This window comes from Lacerta agilis, chromosome 4 (genome assembly GCF_009819535.1).
Source record: "Lacerta agilis isolate rLacAgi1 chromosome 4, rLacAgi1.pri, whole genome shotgun sequence".
NCBI classification, from domain to species: Eukaryota; Metazoa; Chordata; class Lepidosauria; order Squamata; family Lacertidae; genus Lacerta; species Lacerta agilis.
Window position 1 is genome coordinate 42,090,895 of NC_046315.1, and position 16,165 is coordinate 42,107,059.

Here is a 16,165-nt window from a genome sequence, read left to right on the forward strand (position 1 = left end):
AGTACTGTGTTGGGAATAGCTGAGAGTTACTCTCATGGTGTGAAACTTTCAATAAAAAGCATGTTTGTTTGTTTGTGTGTTTGAAGGCTAAACTGTTTCCCCTAATTCTGAAATGTTCACATGTAAAGAAGTTGTTTTTAAAAGAAGGGGACAGGATAAACAACTGTATTGTAAGCTGTAAAGGAACAGGTTTGAGCGCCTGATATTACTACTGTAAAAGGGAGAATACTGTACTTTAAATATATGGCTATGAGTTTAATTTCTCATATGATCTGCCTGTACCCCTATCAATACAGGTGCTACCAAAAACCAACCAAAATTTACACCAAAGGTAAAGTCTAAGCAGCAGCAGCATATAACAAGGGAAAATTATGTTTTATAGTAGAGGGGCAGTCATACTTTGCATGTCCGTGTGGTCTTAAAGTGAAGATATTTTAATTTATGATTAAGATTTAACTGCATATGCATAGAACCCCAGGCACTGTTTCTACTTCATAAAAGTAGTGTGTTGAAGATATTTGGAGAGGTAGAACTGCATGCTGGCAGATCAGCAGTGATTTTGTCTGCCATTTTGTCCCTACTCCTACCGACCCACCCTCCCCCAGCAGCAATTTCAGACATCTCTTACAACAGAATCCTTACTCTCTTGACCTTAATTAAATTGCAAAATCATTGAGGGAGATAAATTATTACACAACTTTTAGAAGACATCTGAAGGCAGCCCTGTTTTGGGAGGTGTTTAATGCTTGGTGTTTTTATTATATTTTTAGATATGATGTAAGTCGCCCAGAGTAGCTGGGGAAACCCAGCCAGATGGGCAGGGTATTATTATTATTATTATTATTATTGATATGTTGCAACAGATTAGATATTTTTCTGTTTCGAATAGCCTTTTTCAGTATAGACTTAGTAATGGAATGGCTACTGAAAATGTTTTACGGTCTGCTTACTTAGTGCTTTGGGTTTTTTCTTATTAGTGTCTTCCATTTACTGTTTTTCCAATTTGTAACTGTCTGGTTTACAATGGGTTGGTGAACTGCAGAGCCTAATTTGTGCACAGAGTTACCAGTGACAGAAGCTGCCCTCAGTGATAATGCTTGGGTTTGGGTTAGCATTCATGTGATCCTTTTTTGTTTCAATGATGGCTCAAAAAGGGTCAACTGATACAGCCCAGTTGCAATAAATCAGTGAGGATTTGCATTAAAAGTCTTGTGAAGGCAAACACTTGTTTATTGAAACGTGTTGAGTTTCTGTTAAAAAGGTGTTTTCCTAAGTGACACCACTAGCCTTAGTTCTAGGTCAAGATTTTAAGTGGTCATCCTGGAACTCAAAACATTATCAAACTCAGACTACTTGAATTGACTGCTCATTACTTCCATTATTTTCCATTTAACAATGATTTCAAACTGAGAAACACAGGTGTCTGGAAAAGCACCATTTAATTAATCTTGTTTTGTTAACTTCTGTTGCAAATAGTAAGCCAGTTCTCTCTAAATTTTAAAATAAACCAATAAATTGGCTGAATTGCAGACAAATATAGAATTTTTAAAATTTTTACACATATATTGAAAAAGGGGTTTTTCATTACTTTTGGTTTATTTTGTAACTCTCAATCATAGAAAAGACTTCAGAGTACAGTCATACCTTGGTTTTCAAACATCCTAGTTCTCGAACGTTTTGGCTCCCGAATGATCAAAACCCAGAAGTGACTGTTCCGGTTTTTGAACGTTTTTCGGAAGCTGGACGTCCCACGGGGCTTCTGTGGCTTCTGATTGGCTGCAGGAGCTTCCTGCAGCCAATCAGAAGCCACACTTTGGCTTTCTAACATTTTGGAAGTTGAATAGACTTCCAGAATGGATTCCGTTCAACTTCCAAGGTACGACTGTAGTTCTTTTTGAAGTGAAGTAGTTCTGAAATCACAGAAAGCTCAAAGAGTACCATCCAGTCCATAGTTAAGAGCACCGTCAATTTATTTCAGTAGAGTTAATGCCCTTTGTGTAGACCTAACTGTTCACAGTTGCTGACTGATTTGGGATGTTCCTGCTTTCATACCTGCTGGATATGATAAAAGGATAATTGATATTATGAAACATGAAGTCCACTAGAATGGATAATTGTTAATTATCACCAAAAAATGCACAATGTAAAAATTAGGGAGAGAAGAAGAAAAATGAAAACAGTGTTCATATTTCACCAGGAGAAAATAAATGTTTAGCATAGAAACCATAGGATATCTAAGATAGATTGTACGCCTTAATATTTAGACTTGTTTGTTGTTGTTTTTCAGCTGGGAAGTCTTGAGATTTCTTCTTTCCAACCTAAGGTGGTGGATAGAAGAGTATGCCTTTGACGGCTTTCGATTTGATGGCGTATCATCTATGCTGTATCACCATCATGGTATTGGTAAGTTTAATCTGCACACCAGTGATGTTCAAATTATCATACAGTAGTGTAGCCAGGTGGCGCTGTGGATTAAACCACAGAGCCTAGGGCTTGCTGATCAGAAGGTCGGCAGTTCGAATCCCTGCGACGGGGTGAGCTCCCATTGCTCGGTCCCTGCTCCTGCCAACCTAGCAGTTTGAAAGCATGTCAAAGTGCAAGTAAATAAATAGGTACCGTTCTGGCGTGAAGGTAAATGGTGTTTCCGTGCGCTGCTCTGGTTCGCCAGAAGCGGCTTGTCATGCTGGCCACATGACCTGGAAGCTGTACGCCGGCTCCCTCGGCCAGTAATGTGAGATGAGCGCCGCAACCCCAGAGTCGGATACGACTGGACCTAATGGTCAGGGGTCCCTTTACCTAGTGTAGCCATGCAATAATTTCAAATTTCTTAATAGTTTCCTTTTGAAAATCTTGGGCTGAAGCCTATAGCTTTGATTTCCTGCTCTTGAGACTTTATGATTTTGTCTTATTAGGCACAGCTTTTAGTGGAGATTACAATGAATACTTCGGGATGCACGTTGATGATGAAGCTTTAGCGTACCTAATGATGGCAAACTACATGATACATTTATTGCATCCGGAATGTATAACGATAGCAGAGGTAATTCTTAAAATACATGTTGACATAATTAGTTTTACCTGTTTTATTATTTGAAATACCGTTTAATTGAATCAATTACAGTTACATTAGCATCCACGTACTTATCTTTAAGCAAGTTCCAGCCTCTGTTAAGCTTCTTGTTTTGTATTTTTTAAAATCAATTGATTTGAATTGGAGATTTAAATGCATGCTTAAATCTCTCTCATTTAAATAACAGGAACATGAATTTACTCAGTTTGTGGTGGAATGTACCGTTTGTTGATAGATGCCATTTAGTACATTTTAATGTACCATTATTTCATTGTTCTATATATATATATATTATTGATTTTCATGAGAAAATAGCAATATAGAAACAAGTAAGTCTTCCCCCTCCCAACATATACCGTTAGTAGAACAAGCAGTTGAAAAGCTTTTGAGGATATCAAAAGCAAAAGAAACTAGAGTCTAAATGGAGCCGAAAGAATCATTTTACCAGTGCTCCACAGTCTCAGGAAGGTAGACAAAAGATGAAGACTTTTTATTTTAGGATGCTCACTAATTGCTAGTAATACATTTGCATAAACTAGTTCCATCATTTAGTCACAAGTACAAATTAAATGTTAAATTCAGAAAGCACTGAAACTTATGAAGTACAGTACGATCATCTGAAATATTTTTAAACTCTTAGCCTGTTTAAGAAGTGAGTTACATTATGATTTACAAATGTTTTATTCAAGGTGTTGAAAGCTTACAATTAGTATTGTCAAAGCAAATATGAACTAATATATGTATCACTGAAAATTCCAATCTCTGATAAATTAAGAGCCCTAAATGTTTGGCCCACTTCAGATTATCAAGAAGATTTTTTGGAATGCTTAGGTCTGTATGAATGATTTATGAACGAAACAACAAAATCAATGAGAAGATGCAAAGGAATATTATTTGCACAGTAAGATGATTAAACTCTAAAGCACTAACTTTGACTGAAAGGCCCAAACAACTTATTTGCAGTTATTTTGATCAAAGAATTATGTCTAGAATCCTGCTAGCATTTAACATTGTGAAAATGTTTTACATGCAACTATTTTATATGCAACCTGGGACAACACAATTAAAAGGAATTACAGGCACAGATAAATCTTGGTATGTCAGCACTTAAATACTTCAGATGGGTAGTACCACCAGCTTCTTTGTTCTAAAATGAAAAAAATGTAGAATATTCTCTTTCCATATAAGCATGGGAAATAAGAATTTCATATTCCGCCATAAGAAACCATTACACACAAACACACAAGTTCAACAACATCAAGTATTTAAAACAGAAACTGATAAAATGAAGCAATTATGGGATATATTAAACTTAAAATTGTCTTATTGATTTTGGGGTTCATTTCAAGTAAAATTAGCCCATCATCTAGTGAGCCACAATATGTTATCAGTATTCCTACCAATGAAGCAAAGTAGAGCCTGTTTGCATTACCTGATTTAAGATTTTTTTTTAACAAGATGTGCCTTCAATTTATTCTACTTAAATTGAAAACTACTTCAACTTCAATACATCATTTTTTTCTGTCTAGTGGGAGCCTCTATACAAAATGTGGAATTGATCCACATGCTCATGGTGGAACGAAATTGGGAGGGAGGAACTATTGATATCATTCTAAATTACAAATGGCTAGCATGAATTTGAGCTTGCATGTAATGATAGTGGAATGACTGGCGCCACAGGAGAGGAGCATGCTTTCATCTAGAGTAGGATCGATTTGTCGTCTTGTTCTGTAAGGACCTGTCTGATAAAATTAAGTAACAGAATTCTTTTTAATATTCTGAATATTCTTCACTGAAGATGGGTTCTTCCATTGCTTTCCCTACACATATAGGGGCGAGGAATGTGTTAGAGAGGTAATGCATCTCTCACTGTTGCCCGTGATCAAATTCTGTTTCTGTTATGCCAGCATATAATTAATGGAATGTGCATAAATTATATAATGTGAAAGAGAAAATGAACAGACAGTTGAATTGTGTCCTTTGTTAATATTCCACATTGCATTTCAAGAACATCTAAGGACGGGCTTACCCACATGAAATAATCCATTTCAGCTTCTCTCCCTACCCCCACTTCACATCTTGGTAGAGCTAGTTGGATACTTTAATATCCCGGTACCCTTCTCATGGAGATACTGGGTTGGTGCTATACAGTTCCTAATAAGTAGGTTTTAAAGTTTTACATGATTTACACAGTAGTTATACCAAAACCCAATTCCTGTACTTTATGGAAAACAAACCTACGGCACTCCATATGTTTTTCAAGTCTGACTCCCATCAACCCAAGCCAGCATTGCCAGCAGTCATGAATGCTGAAAGTTGGGGTCCAAAAACATTTGGCAGACCACAGGTTCTCACTTTTGTAGTTCTTTCTCCAGCTCACCCCTTTTCCGGAAAGCTCTTTCAACTTTTGGTAAGGTTTTGCTGTTTGGACAATGATATTTGATTTGTAACATTGCATTGTTTTTCAAGGAAGTGTCTGGAATGCCTGCCCTTTGCTGTCCAGTAACAGAAGGAGGAGCTGGATTTGATTATCGATTGGCCATGGCAATTCCTGACAAATGGATTCAGGTCAGACTTTCTCCCTCTCCCTCTCCCTTTCCCTCTCTCCCTTCCTCTCTCAACTCTAGCTCTTGTTTCCTTTAACAAGATTAAATCTTTAGAGCATTTTCAGTGTCAGTTTAATCAGGGCTTCACATACCTTGTCTTACTAAAGTGCCATAATTTTAGGATAATCATTCAGTCCTCCCTTCCCTCAAATCCTCTGTTCCTGCTAGGATAACTCTTGCTATATGTTTCTCCAAAGTGACATTACTGCGACATGTTGCAGTAATGTTTTGATACCATGACAATTATGACCTTGGTTTTATGGATTGAATTTTGATACGTTCTTACAGCAAACCTAACAAAATGAAGATTTAAAAACATATCTGGATCTTTGTTATACACGTCAGTAGGACAAGGATATTGTCAGGGAACTGTCCCCGGCACAGTGCAGGGTGGTGGAAGAGCTTTTGGGGTGTTACAGAGAGCCCCGACCCCACCTGACCAGCAGCACCTCCTCCTCCAGGAGAGGAAGCAGCGATGTCTCCAGTGGGGAGGGGCAGGCAGCTCAGAGGCTGGAGAGCAGAGGCTCTGGGGATGTTGGAGAGACCTTGTACTCCCCTCGCCCCATGGGCGGTGGGGGGGGAGATACGCCATTTCCGTCGCCCCAAGTGTGCAGAGGGGTGAAACGTAAGGAAGGCAGGCAAAGATTTCATATACCGAAACTCATTTGTTGGGGTCACAGCTGGAAGGGGCCACTCCCAGATTCTGTGAGTGACTGATACAGACATGAACTTGTAGCTCTGCACTGTAAATAGTTTGCACAAAAAACCTGCTAAAAAACAGGATGGAGTTTTGGCTGTTTACTCACGAGCAACCACCCAGCGGACCTTACAGATATGATGACACATTAATTTTGTATTTATAAATAGTGACTTAATTAAAGTTAGACAAACTTCTTTTTAAAGCCTGCCAAATTCCAGTAGTAAAATATAACAGTTAAAATATGTAACAGTTTCCCCCCCCCCCAATAATGGCATGCTAAATAAATCCAAACTCTGCTATAGGTTCTTTTTCTTAATAGAGAGAATGCTACTTAGCTGTTGTTGTTTTTAATACCACCCTTCCTCCTAAAGGAGCTCAAGACATCAAACAACAAAACAATAAAAACCAAGCAAATAATTTTGAAACATTTGCAAACAATCAAATATCCTCACAGCTAAATTTCAGGGTTTCTAAGAAGAATATCTCTCGGCAATCAAATGCCTAAGTGAATGGGACTGTTTTTAAATTACACCTAAATGCTAATAACAATTATTACAACAGGCACACAACAAGACTAATGTGAACTGAAAATACTAAGAGAAAAAAGTAACTAGTATGTGCACTTGACAGCTGCAAAAATGAAAGTTCAGCAGGACCACCTTTTTCTGCACTTTGAGAGATGTCCATTACTTCAACATGGTTCACTATTTCAGCCCCCCACCCCCCACCCCCACCCCCAAAATAGACTGGCAGAACAAATTAACATTTTCGCAGTGTTTGATCCAGCTCCCCTTAAGACAAACCCTTTCTTCCGCTAATTGCTATGAACATGTTGGAATTGTGAGAAGCATCTTTCTTAGTCCCTTCATGAGCCATTTTTTTCTCCAAAGCTATGTTCCCCTGTTGATGATATTTGTTAATCCAGCTTGAACAGGGTAGGAAGGAAAGTGTGCAAAGTATGAGTCCTGGCAATGCAGGCATGTTCAGTAAGGTACTGTATCTTTTGGTTCCCTTTTATGAGAACAGTCCTGAATGAAACACTGTTATATGAATTAAACAAGTGCTGCTAACAGGGGGGGGGGAACAGTTATACATCCTTTTTTATGTGTGCATCATATACTTACCTACCTACCTGCATAGATTTGAAGGTGAATCCTCTTCCCAATAAAAATGTAGCCTAATAAAGATTTGTTTGTATACCTGGCACTCAATATTAAGCAAAAGAAAAAGATGGTATGCACATTTTTTTTGTATTTTTCCACACAAGCTACTTTGTCACAAAGATTAACAACATGAAAGTAAAGAATTCGCCTTTTCATTTTGACACGGTCTAATAGCAGATTAGCCTGTTTTGATATTAATTAATTTTTAACTTGCTCCAAGCATTTACTATGCTGCATGCCAGACAGTAAAATACCCAGTGAAACACTACAGAAATAACTCTTCTTCTTTTAAGGTTCAGCAATCATCAGAGGCTTATGCAGTATTGCATAATAAGGAACAGGAAGGTTTAGCAGTGAAATTGCTACATTTAGTCAACCATTAAAATGATGGCAAGTAGCCCTCATTGTTTTACAGAAGTATAGAGAAAATCAATTTAAATAACACTGACATGCATAGTTAATAATCAGACGTTGGCAGCTGTTTTGGCAGAAAAGTAAAATAGGGACTTTAAAATGCTACAGTATATTATGGAGTTGAAAGAAGAATACCATTTGGGACATCAAAAAGTAGACTTTTACCATTTCAGTTCTTCTGAAAGACTCAGAATATGAATGTTAGCTTGACAATTCAGAGGGGGAAGCGTGGAAAAAAGTGATACAGTGTAACAAACAACAGTAATTTTGAATGATTCCTTTTTAATTTTGCAGATAATTAAGGAGCTTAAGGATGAAGAGTGGGATATGGGCAATATAGTGTTCACGCTAACAAATAGAAGATACGGAGAGAAATACATTGCGTATGCAGAGAGTCATGACCAGGTACAAAGCTTGAGAGGAAAATTGAAATTCTGTTCAGAGACCTAGGGAAAATTTTGAAGAAGGATAAAAAATCTTGGTGAATACAGAAACCCAGGCAAGTCTGTGGGCGGAGAGGGAGGGAGAGAAGGGGAAGGAGGCAGCAGCCTCTGCTGCTAGAACTACCGTCCTCCGTTCTGTGGCTGGGGCAAGCTGTAGAGATGGGTGCAAATGTTGCGGCTGGGAGAAGGGGAAGGGAAGGGGTGGGATGCTGGTTGGGTGCAAAGAGCAGAAGGGGCAAGGTAGAGGGAGAGGTTGAAGAAGGGGAGTGGATATGCAAAGTGGGGCATTGATTAATTGTGGAGGGTGCAGGAGAGAGTGTGATAGATAGAAAAGGGGGGAAGAGGGTCATGGTGAGTACCAGAAGATTTTTATCTTGGAAAAGAAAACAGCCACTGCTCTTCAGGGTTTTGTATTGCATGAGAGTCCCTTCCCTAGTTATACATCCAGATCAAAGTAAGGAAGCTTTTCTGGCCAAAGGGCCTTATCTCTTCCATCCCTGGCAGGCCAAAATTGACAGGTGAGCAGTGCTCATTTGTTAGGAGCACAGTTGCTAATGTTTAACTGTATTGGGCAGCATGTTATTTTATTGGTACTAGAACATGTCTGTAATTTGTAGCTTAGGAACCAATGATATGCAGAAGATTTCTTTCCTCACCCCTTTATTTATCAATGCAGGCTCTTGTTGGCGACAAGACCTTGGCGTTTCGGCTGATGGATGCCGAGATGTATGAGAACATGAGTGTCATCTCACCTTTTACTCCAGTTATTGATCGAGGAATACAGCTTCATAAAATGATTCGCCTCATAACTCATGCCATGGGAGGAGAGGGTTATCTCAACTTCATGGGTAAGTAACTCTGTGCATTTCAATTTGTGCCAAAAAAAGAAAAGATGTCTTGTCGTGATATACAACTCATGAGGTTGGATCCAGACTCATTGAAATCAAAAGGACAAGTTAGTGAAAAATAACTGCTTTCAATATGACTGGATCATGATTGACTTTCAAGGGTGTATTTGTATGATTGCACAGTAAATAAAACTCTTGATTTCAGTGGGGCTCACTCCCAGCCAAGTGGGTGTAGGATTGCATTCTATGTCTGAGTTTAACCTTTTGTCTCCTTTGCCTTGCGGAAGAGTTAGCCCTAGAAAGGTTTTATGCTGTAGTCTAATTCATTGTTGATCAACAAAGCTGATTTACTATTTTCTGTAGCTGGGAAACCATTTAAGGTACTGCATGAAAGCTTCAGAGCACAGAGTCTTAGGTCTTGCTCTAGATCAGCTGGAAGTCCATCCTTGCCCTGTTCAGGTAGGTTTTCCTTGTCTCATCTATGCAAGTTGTCATGTGGCTTTATCACCCGCCATCATTTTCCCTCCTCCACGCTGAGAACAAATTATGTATAAACACAGCCACTGTTCCTTCAGGTGCTCAAAGTCGGCAAGGGAGACTTTCTGTACCCTAAATAATCACAAATCATTGCCTCAAAGATGTAATAAAGTGACTTTTGGCCTCTTCCCTTTTAGTTCTTTCCCAGATCTCCCATCCCATTGGCTGGCCAACTGATGGTCATCCTTCCATAAGTGTCCAGATTACTGTCAGCCTACATACCAAATTTTGCACCCCAGTCTTAAATGGGTAGGTCCCAAACTGCCTCTCCAGTCTATTGACTGCTCCATGCTACAGTGCAACTGTTTTCCAAGAACCTTACTCTGCTGCACTGGATGCCACTGCCCTTGCAGCTTCTGCATTTCGTTTATGGCTCCTGAGGCTAGCAAAGCATCTGCCATCTGTAATGATCTCTTGCTGTTAGTGCAATTTCAGAACTGCACCAATGGCCCTGCCCTCGGCCTGTACATACACTTCACCTCCCAGGATGCCCTGCCAGTTCTGTCCCCACCCACTCACTGCCCTTTAACCCGCAAGAGGGGAGAAAGGAGTAGACCTGTTTTCAGCATTGGTGTTGCTCCTGTGAATGTTCTTAAGTATATTGAGGTAGTGTCTTGATTGTGGAAAAAGCACATAGATAGCCAGCCTTCCTTACTGAAATACAGTTTGTAGAATGCTGTAAATTATTTTAACAAAAAAGCATGCTGACATTATTTTGTCACTGTATTGCAAGTACAATTGCTAATATGTTTACCATATTTACCAGTAGATTTTTTTGTGGTGTTAAGAGCCAGGAGGCCTTGGTAAAGATGGAATTCTGTGGTCTTATTTTGTCTGAGGAACTGTATGAATATTCATATATTAATTACTTTTTGCTAGATGTTTTCTTTTATGCATGATTACATTGACGAATAGCTTGGAGATTACATTTTTTGCGGTTATACTCTATTGGTACTTCTAGAACACTGACAAATAAGTGGTGGAATAATATCAAAGCAATATTGTTTGAGAGTAAAATACGTATGTTTCTCCCTTGCAGAAAAATAAAGATAATAAATTTATGTGCAGTTAGTTTGTAGACAGAAATCAAAGTAAAGTAATTCCCCATGCACTACAACTTAGCAAACTTGAAGAGGAGATGTTTGGGAGAAATGCCCTTAAATAGAAAATTTGACTACAATAGGCATTACTTAAGTGTCATTAATTCATCATGTTATTTGTATGCCTCTCTCTCTCTCTCTCTCTCTCTCTCTCTCTCTCTCTCTCACACACACACACACACACACACACATCATGCTTGAAGTGATTTGCAAGAATGTGTTTCAAAATCCAAAAGGGCAAAAACAATTTTATAACGTAATAAAACAACAGTGCAGTACAAACAATCGCATACAAGTGTCTTCTCTTCAACATCTCTTTGTCATAAGGACCAAATAAAATTCCTTATCTCAACACATCTATAAATTAGGCTTTAAAGCAGTATTAAAGTAGTTATCATCCACCCACTGTTTGAATTTCATGTCCTGCTGTTCCTCCCTTCCTTCCCATTGCCCCCCTACCACCATCAGATAAGGCCAATTAATTCTTCTTAATGAATAAATGTATGTGTAAAAGAACTAATAATACTAATTGCAAATGGGCTGCAATAATAATCCACCCCAAAAGCCTTGGCAAAGAGAGACATCTTCAGCTGGTGTTGAAAGCCATATAATGCAGATTTATTTTAACAGATTTTTAAAATATTGTACATTTTCATTGTTGTTAGCCACCCTGGAATCTCATGATGAAGGGTGGTTAAGAAATCTATTAAAGCGAATATAAATCTACCTGTAAACCGAGTGGGTCACATTCAGCCACAGGATGAGTGAAGCATCTCACTGCAGCAGAAGTTCCATATGTACAAGTTTGCTTGTGGGAGATAGGTAGAGAGAAGGAGAGAGGACAGGCAAGGGGTTCTTCCTACAACCCCATCATTGAAGTTTTTACAGTCAAGTGAAATCTACAATGGGTAGACCTGCAATAGGCAAACAGACTAGTTGATCCCTTCCCAACACCAATATGTTTGATTGCACCATTGTTATCATTTGACTATGTTACATAGTTTATACATTCAAAGTAATTTTTATATTACCTTAAAATAATTGTGACATGCTGAATAGCACATCTAAGTCGTGTAATTTGCACATTGATTTAGCACAGGCTGGGCCCAAAGTCCTTATTTACATGGTGAGGGTCTAAGCCTGAGACTCTGGCCATGTTGAAACTGTTCCAATAAGCAACGTCTGAGGAGGCCCTCAAAATGGCAGTTTGTTACAGCAAGCTGGTTCACATGTAGCACAAAGGTAAAGGTACCCCTGACCATTAGGTCAGTTGCGGACGACTGGGGTTGCACATTCATCTGGCTTTACAGGCCAAGGGAGCCAGCATTTGTCTGCAGACAGCTTCCGGGTCATGTGGCCAGCATGACTAAGCCACTTCTGGCGAACCAGAGCAGCGCACGGAAACGCAGTTTAACTTCCCGCCGGAGCAGTACCTATCTACTTGCACTCTGACATGCTTTCAAACTGGTCAGGAGCTGGGACCGAACAACGGGAGCTTACCCCGTCGTGGGGATAAGAACCGCCAACCTTCTGATTGGCGAGCCCTAGGCTCTGTGGTTTAGACCATGCAAACAAGGCCCAGCAGCTTAACCATGGATTGTTAACCAGACACACACACAAATAGTCTTAGTGTTACAAGTGAACTCTGATAGCTTCACACTACAAGTTTTTGACTGCCCTTGTTACTTTAATTTGCCTGCTTGCAGCTATTCTTTTCACCTAGATAAGAAAGAGAAAAATGTAAACAAAATCTTAATTAGTAGAGGAATATGCCAAATTCTCCTGCCTCCTTGAATTAATGCCTTCTCCTCCACATTCCAACCCAGGGCTGCGCATCGCGGGATGTGGGTATATAACACTGTCGCTCTACATTGCCTTCATCTCCTGCCTGCCTTTACCACCCCACACTTTACATGGGGATGTTTACAGCAACTCCTCCCAATTTACTCTTGTTGATAGGCAACATTTTCTTCCTTCCATACTTTCCCCCTTTTTTCCACTGCTTATGTGTCCACTGACAGCAAGACCCTTCCTCGCCCTAAGAAGGGAGGAGATTGAGAACCTAGCTAGAAGGGCAGGAGGTGGCAGGGCTGCCCAGGTGCCATGGCTGCCGACTGTGGGAAACTGGTGTCAGACATGGGGTACCTCAGAGTTGTGGATTGCCTTTCTTGCTTTTTCTAGGAATCCAGCACTATGAACCCCCAAAGGAAGATCTGTTTTATTTGCTTTTGTAGATAATGGGGTGATAGAGACAGGTTGGCTTCTCAAACAAATAACTGCTTGCGAAAGCAATTCCATGCGGTGACAGGAGGCCCTGAAGATCTAGCAAATCTGCGCAGGGTTAACTATGAATTTTAGCAAGGACTTCTACTTCTTAGGAAATAAACGTACATATTAAGCCCAAAATAGATATGGCCAACCCTGTTGCGCTTCCCCTGCTGGAAGCTAGATCATTTTCCTTAGTTTTATTCAGAGAAATCTATTGACTTGTGATGGATTACTATTACATGTTCAGTGTTAAAATGGTATGATAAATGGTATATTTTGCAGGGTAACAGATCTGTAGGAAGAAATGTTTAGCAATAGGAGTCCTAATGAATAATTTCATTCTCTCTGTACCTTGCAATAGCAGAAAATGCGACGGATTCATGCTGGGACTCGTTTCTCATGAAATCAATAGATTTTTAGTCTTGGCACATTTAAAATAAAAGGGGCTGGGATTTTGCTGTCTGAACAGGTTATTAAGGAGCTGCAAACCACACACACACACACACATGCATCTGCACACAAACACAAAAATTATAGTATAGCATATAGCCTTCCCTAACATTTTCTGTGGCAAAAAGTAGTGAATTGAAACTTTGATTATAGATTTATAATGCTCACTAGAATTAATTTGTCAGTATAAATACCATAGTTGAAACTTCTGCTTATATATGGGAAAGCAAGGAGCCTAAAGGAACTCCTTACATCTTGAGCAGTTAGAGAAATTGAGTACACTGGTGGTGTATGTGTGTGTGTGTGTGTGTACTGCATTTATGCATGAAATGAAGGATTGGATGCATTGTTTAGAGAATGCACAAACCTAAACGATTGGGGTTCATAAAGACAGAAATGGAAGGTGTTTATAAATATTCACGGAAACTCTGTGTTACTAATTCAAGTTACATGTGGGTAGCCGTGTTGGTCTGCCATAGTCGAAACAAAATAGGAAACAAAATAGGAAATTCTTTCCAGTAGCACCTTAGAGACCAACTGAGTTTGTTCTTGGTATGAGCTTTTGTGTGCATGGTATCTGAAGAAGTGTGCATGCACACGAAAGCTCATACCAAGAACAAACTCAGTTGGTCTCTAAGGTGCTACTGGAAAGAATTTCCTATTTTGTTTCCTATTTTGTTTTTACTAATTCAAGTTGCTCATGATGATTTGGAAAGCCTGGGCTGCAATATATATGACAAAGGTTATCAAATGTGAGGCAATGTCTACAAAGGGCATATTGCCAAAAATGCTAGCGATTTCAAATCAAAACAAGAGAAAGTTAAAGCTGACTTATGTCAGATATTACGAATGAATTGTCTCCCACCTGCTTAATTCTTTTCACTGTGGGATGCATTGGGAGAGAAATGCATTTGTAGCTGCAGTGCTCAAGAGTGTTCTGCCAAGGTAGGAACCACACTTGGATGGATTTAGTATTGCGTTCACACTTTATTGGTGTTTTTATTATTTCAGATTAAATTGCTCTAAAGAAGACTGCATCACTGAATAAGCTTAGTAAAAAAAAAAAAAGAATCACGTTAGAGATTTGTGCTCTATCTAAGCTATCTTAAAAAAATTAAATACACTTATTCTCAGAGTTTAAAAGTCCAACATGATGCAGAGTTGATTCAGGCATGTTAAATTTAATGCTTGAAGCATAATTTTCGTGGTAGCAAATATATGTGCTTTCTACTACCATCTGCATATTGTTAACTTCTGCAATACAGTAAAAATATTTAATCCACGTTGGCTGATAATGCAAACATATGCATAATTACTTGGAAGGGATTCTCACTCGGTTTTCTGGTAAGCCCAGTCAATTGTCTTCAAGATTTGCAGCCCACTTTGAACAAAACCAGGACTACCAACCAGGACTGTTGTTAGGATATTTTGTTAAGTGTAGGACAGTGTCCTCCATTACAGTTGCAATCAAAATTATTCAACCTCCATTGCAAATTAAGCTTATTATCCAAATTTACATAGTTTCAGCTGTTTGCAATGAGCAAATCATACAAAAGCAATTGAGATAGCTCAACACAACAGATGCTTCAAGTGGTTCCCTCAAATTCAGCTGAAAATGCAACTTATACTGGCTTCTCCAGGATGCTCGACTAGGTGAACCATTGGCCTGATCCAGCAGGCTCTGCTTATGTTCTTATGAACTTAAAACATCTGATAAAGGTGATTTCACCCACACACAAAAGCTTGCTGATGTTACAGTCCGAAGAAATTATTTTTGAATCCCAGGGAACTTTGGTCAGACTAATACCCCCAAGCCTTCTCCCCACAGCTTGCTTGCCCTCAACCTAATTTTCTGCCACTGAAAAACAGCATAGAGAGTCCTGACATGATTTTGATATCCATCACAGTGTTGGGTTGGGCAAAAAGGTTTAAAACACTCCACACAGCTCAGTACTATGTTGAGGATAAAAATTGCAACTCATCTCTTTGATCATTTGAACAGTGGGGAAGGAACAATAGCCCTTTTACTCAAGGGCTATGTATGGCCTGCATGTTCATGCAAGCAATAATGTGGGGGGAGCCACACCTGCTGTCCATGTGACCAAAAGTGAATGCACCCCCTGAGCTGCGTCCCCCCCCATTCCTTTCCTTTCTCTTATCTGACACCCCACAGAAAATCTGCTCTGATTTCTGTGGATGAATTCTCATTTGTTAATTCTGTATTTTAAACCAGTATTCCTTGGTTTTAAATCAAGTCATGAATCAGTTCATAAATCAAGGGGTAACCTTTTATTTTTAGTTCTGTCAGAAAGAGAGTGAGATTCCTTTATTTACACTTATATCATGTCATTATCTGTTCCCCCTCCAACCACCAAACCCTATAGCCTTTCCATGAGGAAAGGTGTTTTTTCCATTAATAATAATAATAATAATAATAATAATAATAATAATAATAATAATTTATTTATACCCCACCCATCTGGCTGGGTTTCCCCAGCCACTCTGGGTGGCTTCCAACAAAAAATTAAAAATACATGAATATATTAGTCATTAAAAACTTCCCTAA

The 16,165-nt window shown here is 39.1% G+C and overlaps 1 protein-coding gene across 2 annotated transcripts in view; it reads left to right on the forward strand.

Annotated features, from left to right (window-relative positions):
* The window catches only part of GBE1 (1,4-alpha-glucan branching enzyme 1), a 156,278-nt gene that overhangs the window by 92,467 nt on the left and 47,646 nt on the right, over nucleotides 1–16,165 (forward strand). For both annotated transcript variants that reach the window (XM_033146824.1, XM_033146825.1), the window contains exons 8-12: nucleotides 2,288–2,403; nucleotides 2,913–3,040; nucleotides 5,540–5,638; nucleotides 8,248–8,358; nucleotides 9,073–9,244. In XM_033146824.1, coding sequence (XP_033002715.1) covers nucleotides 2,288–2,403; nucleotides 2,913–3,040; nucleotides 5,540–5,638; nucleotides 8,248–8,358; nucleotides 9,073–9,244 — 626 coding nt within the window. The remainder of the gene's footprint in view (nucleotides 1–2,287; nucleotides 2,404–2,912; nucleotides 3,041–5,539; nucleotides 5,639–8,247; nucleotides 8,359–9,072; nucleotides 9,245–16,165) is intronic.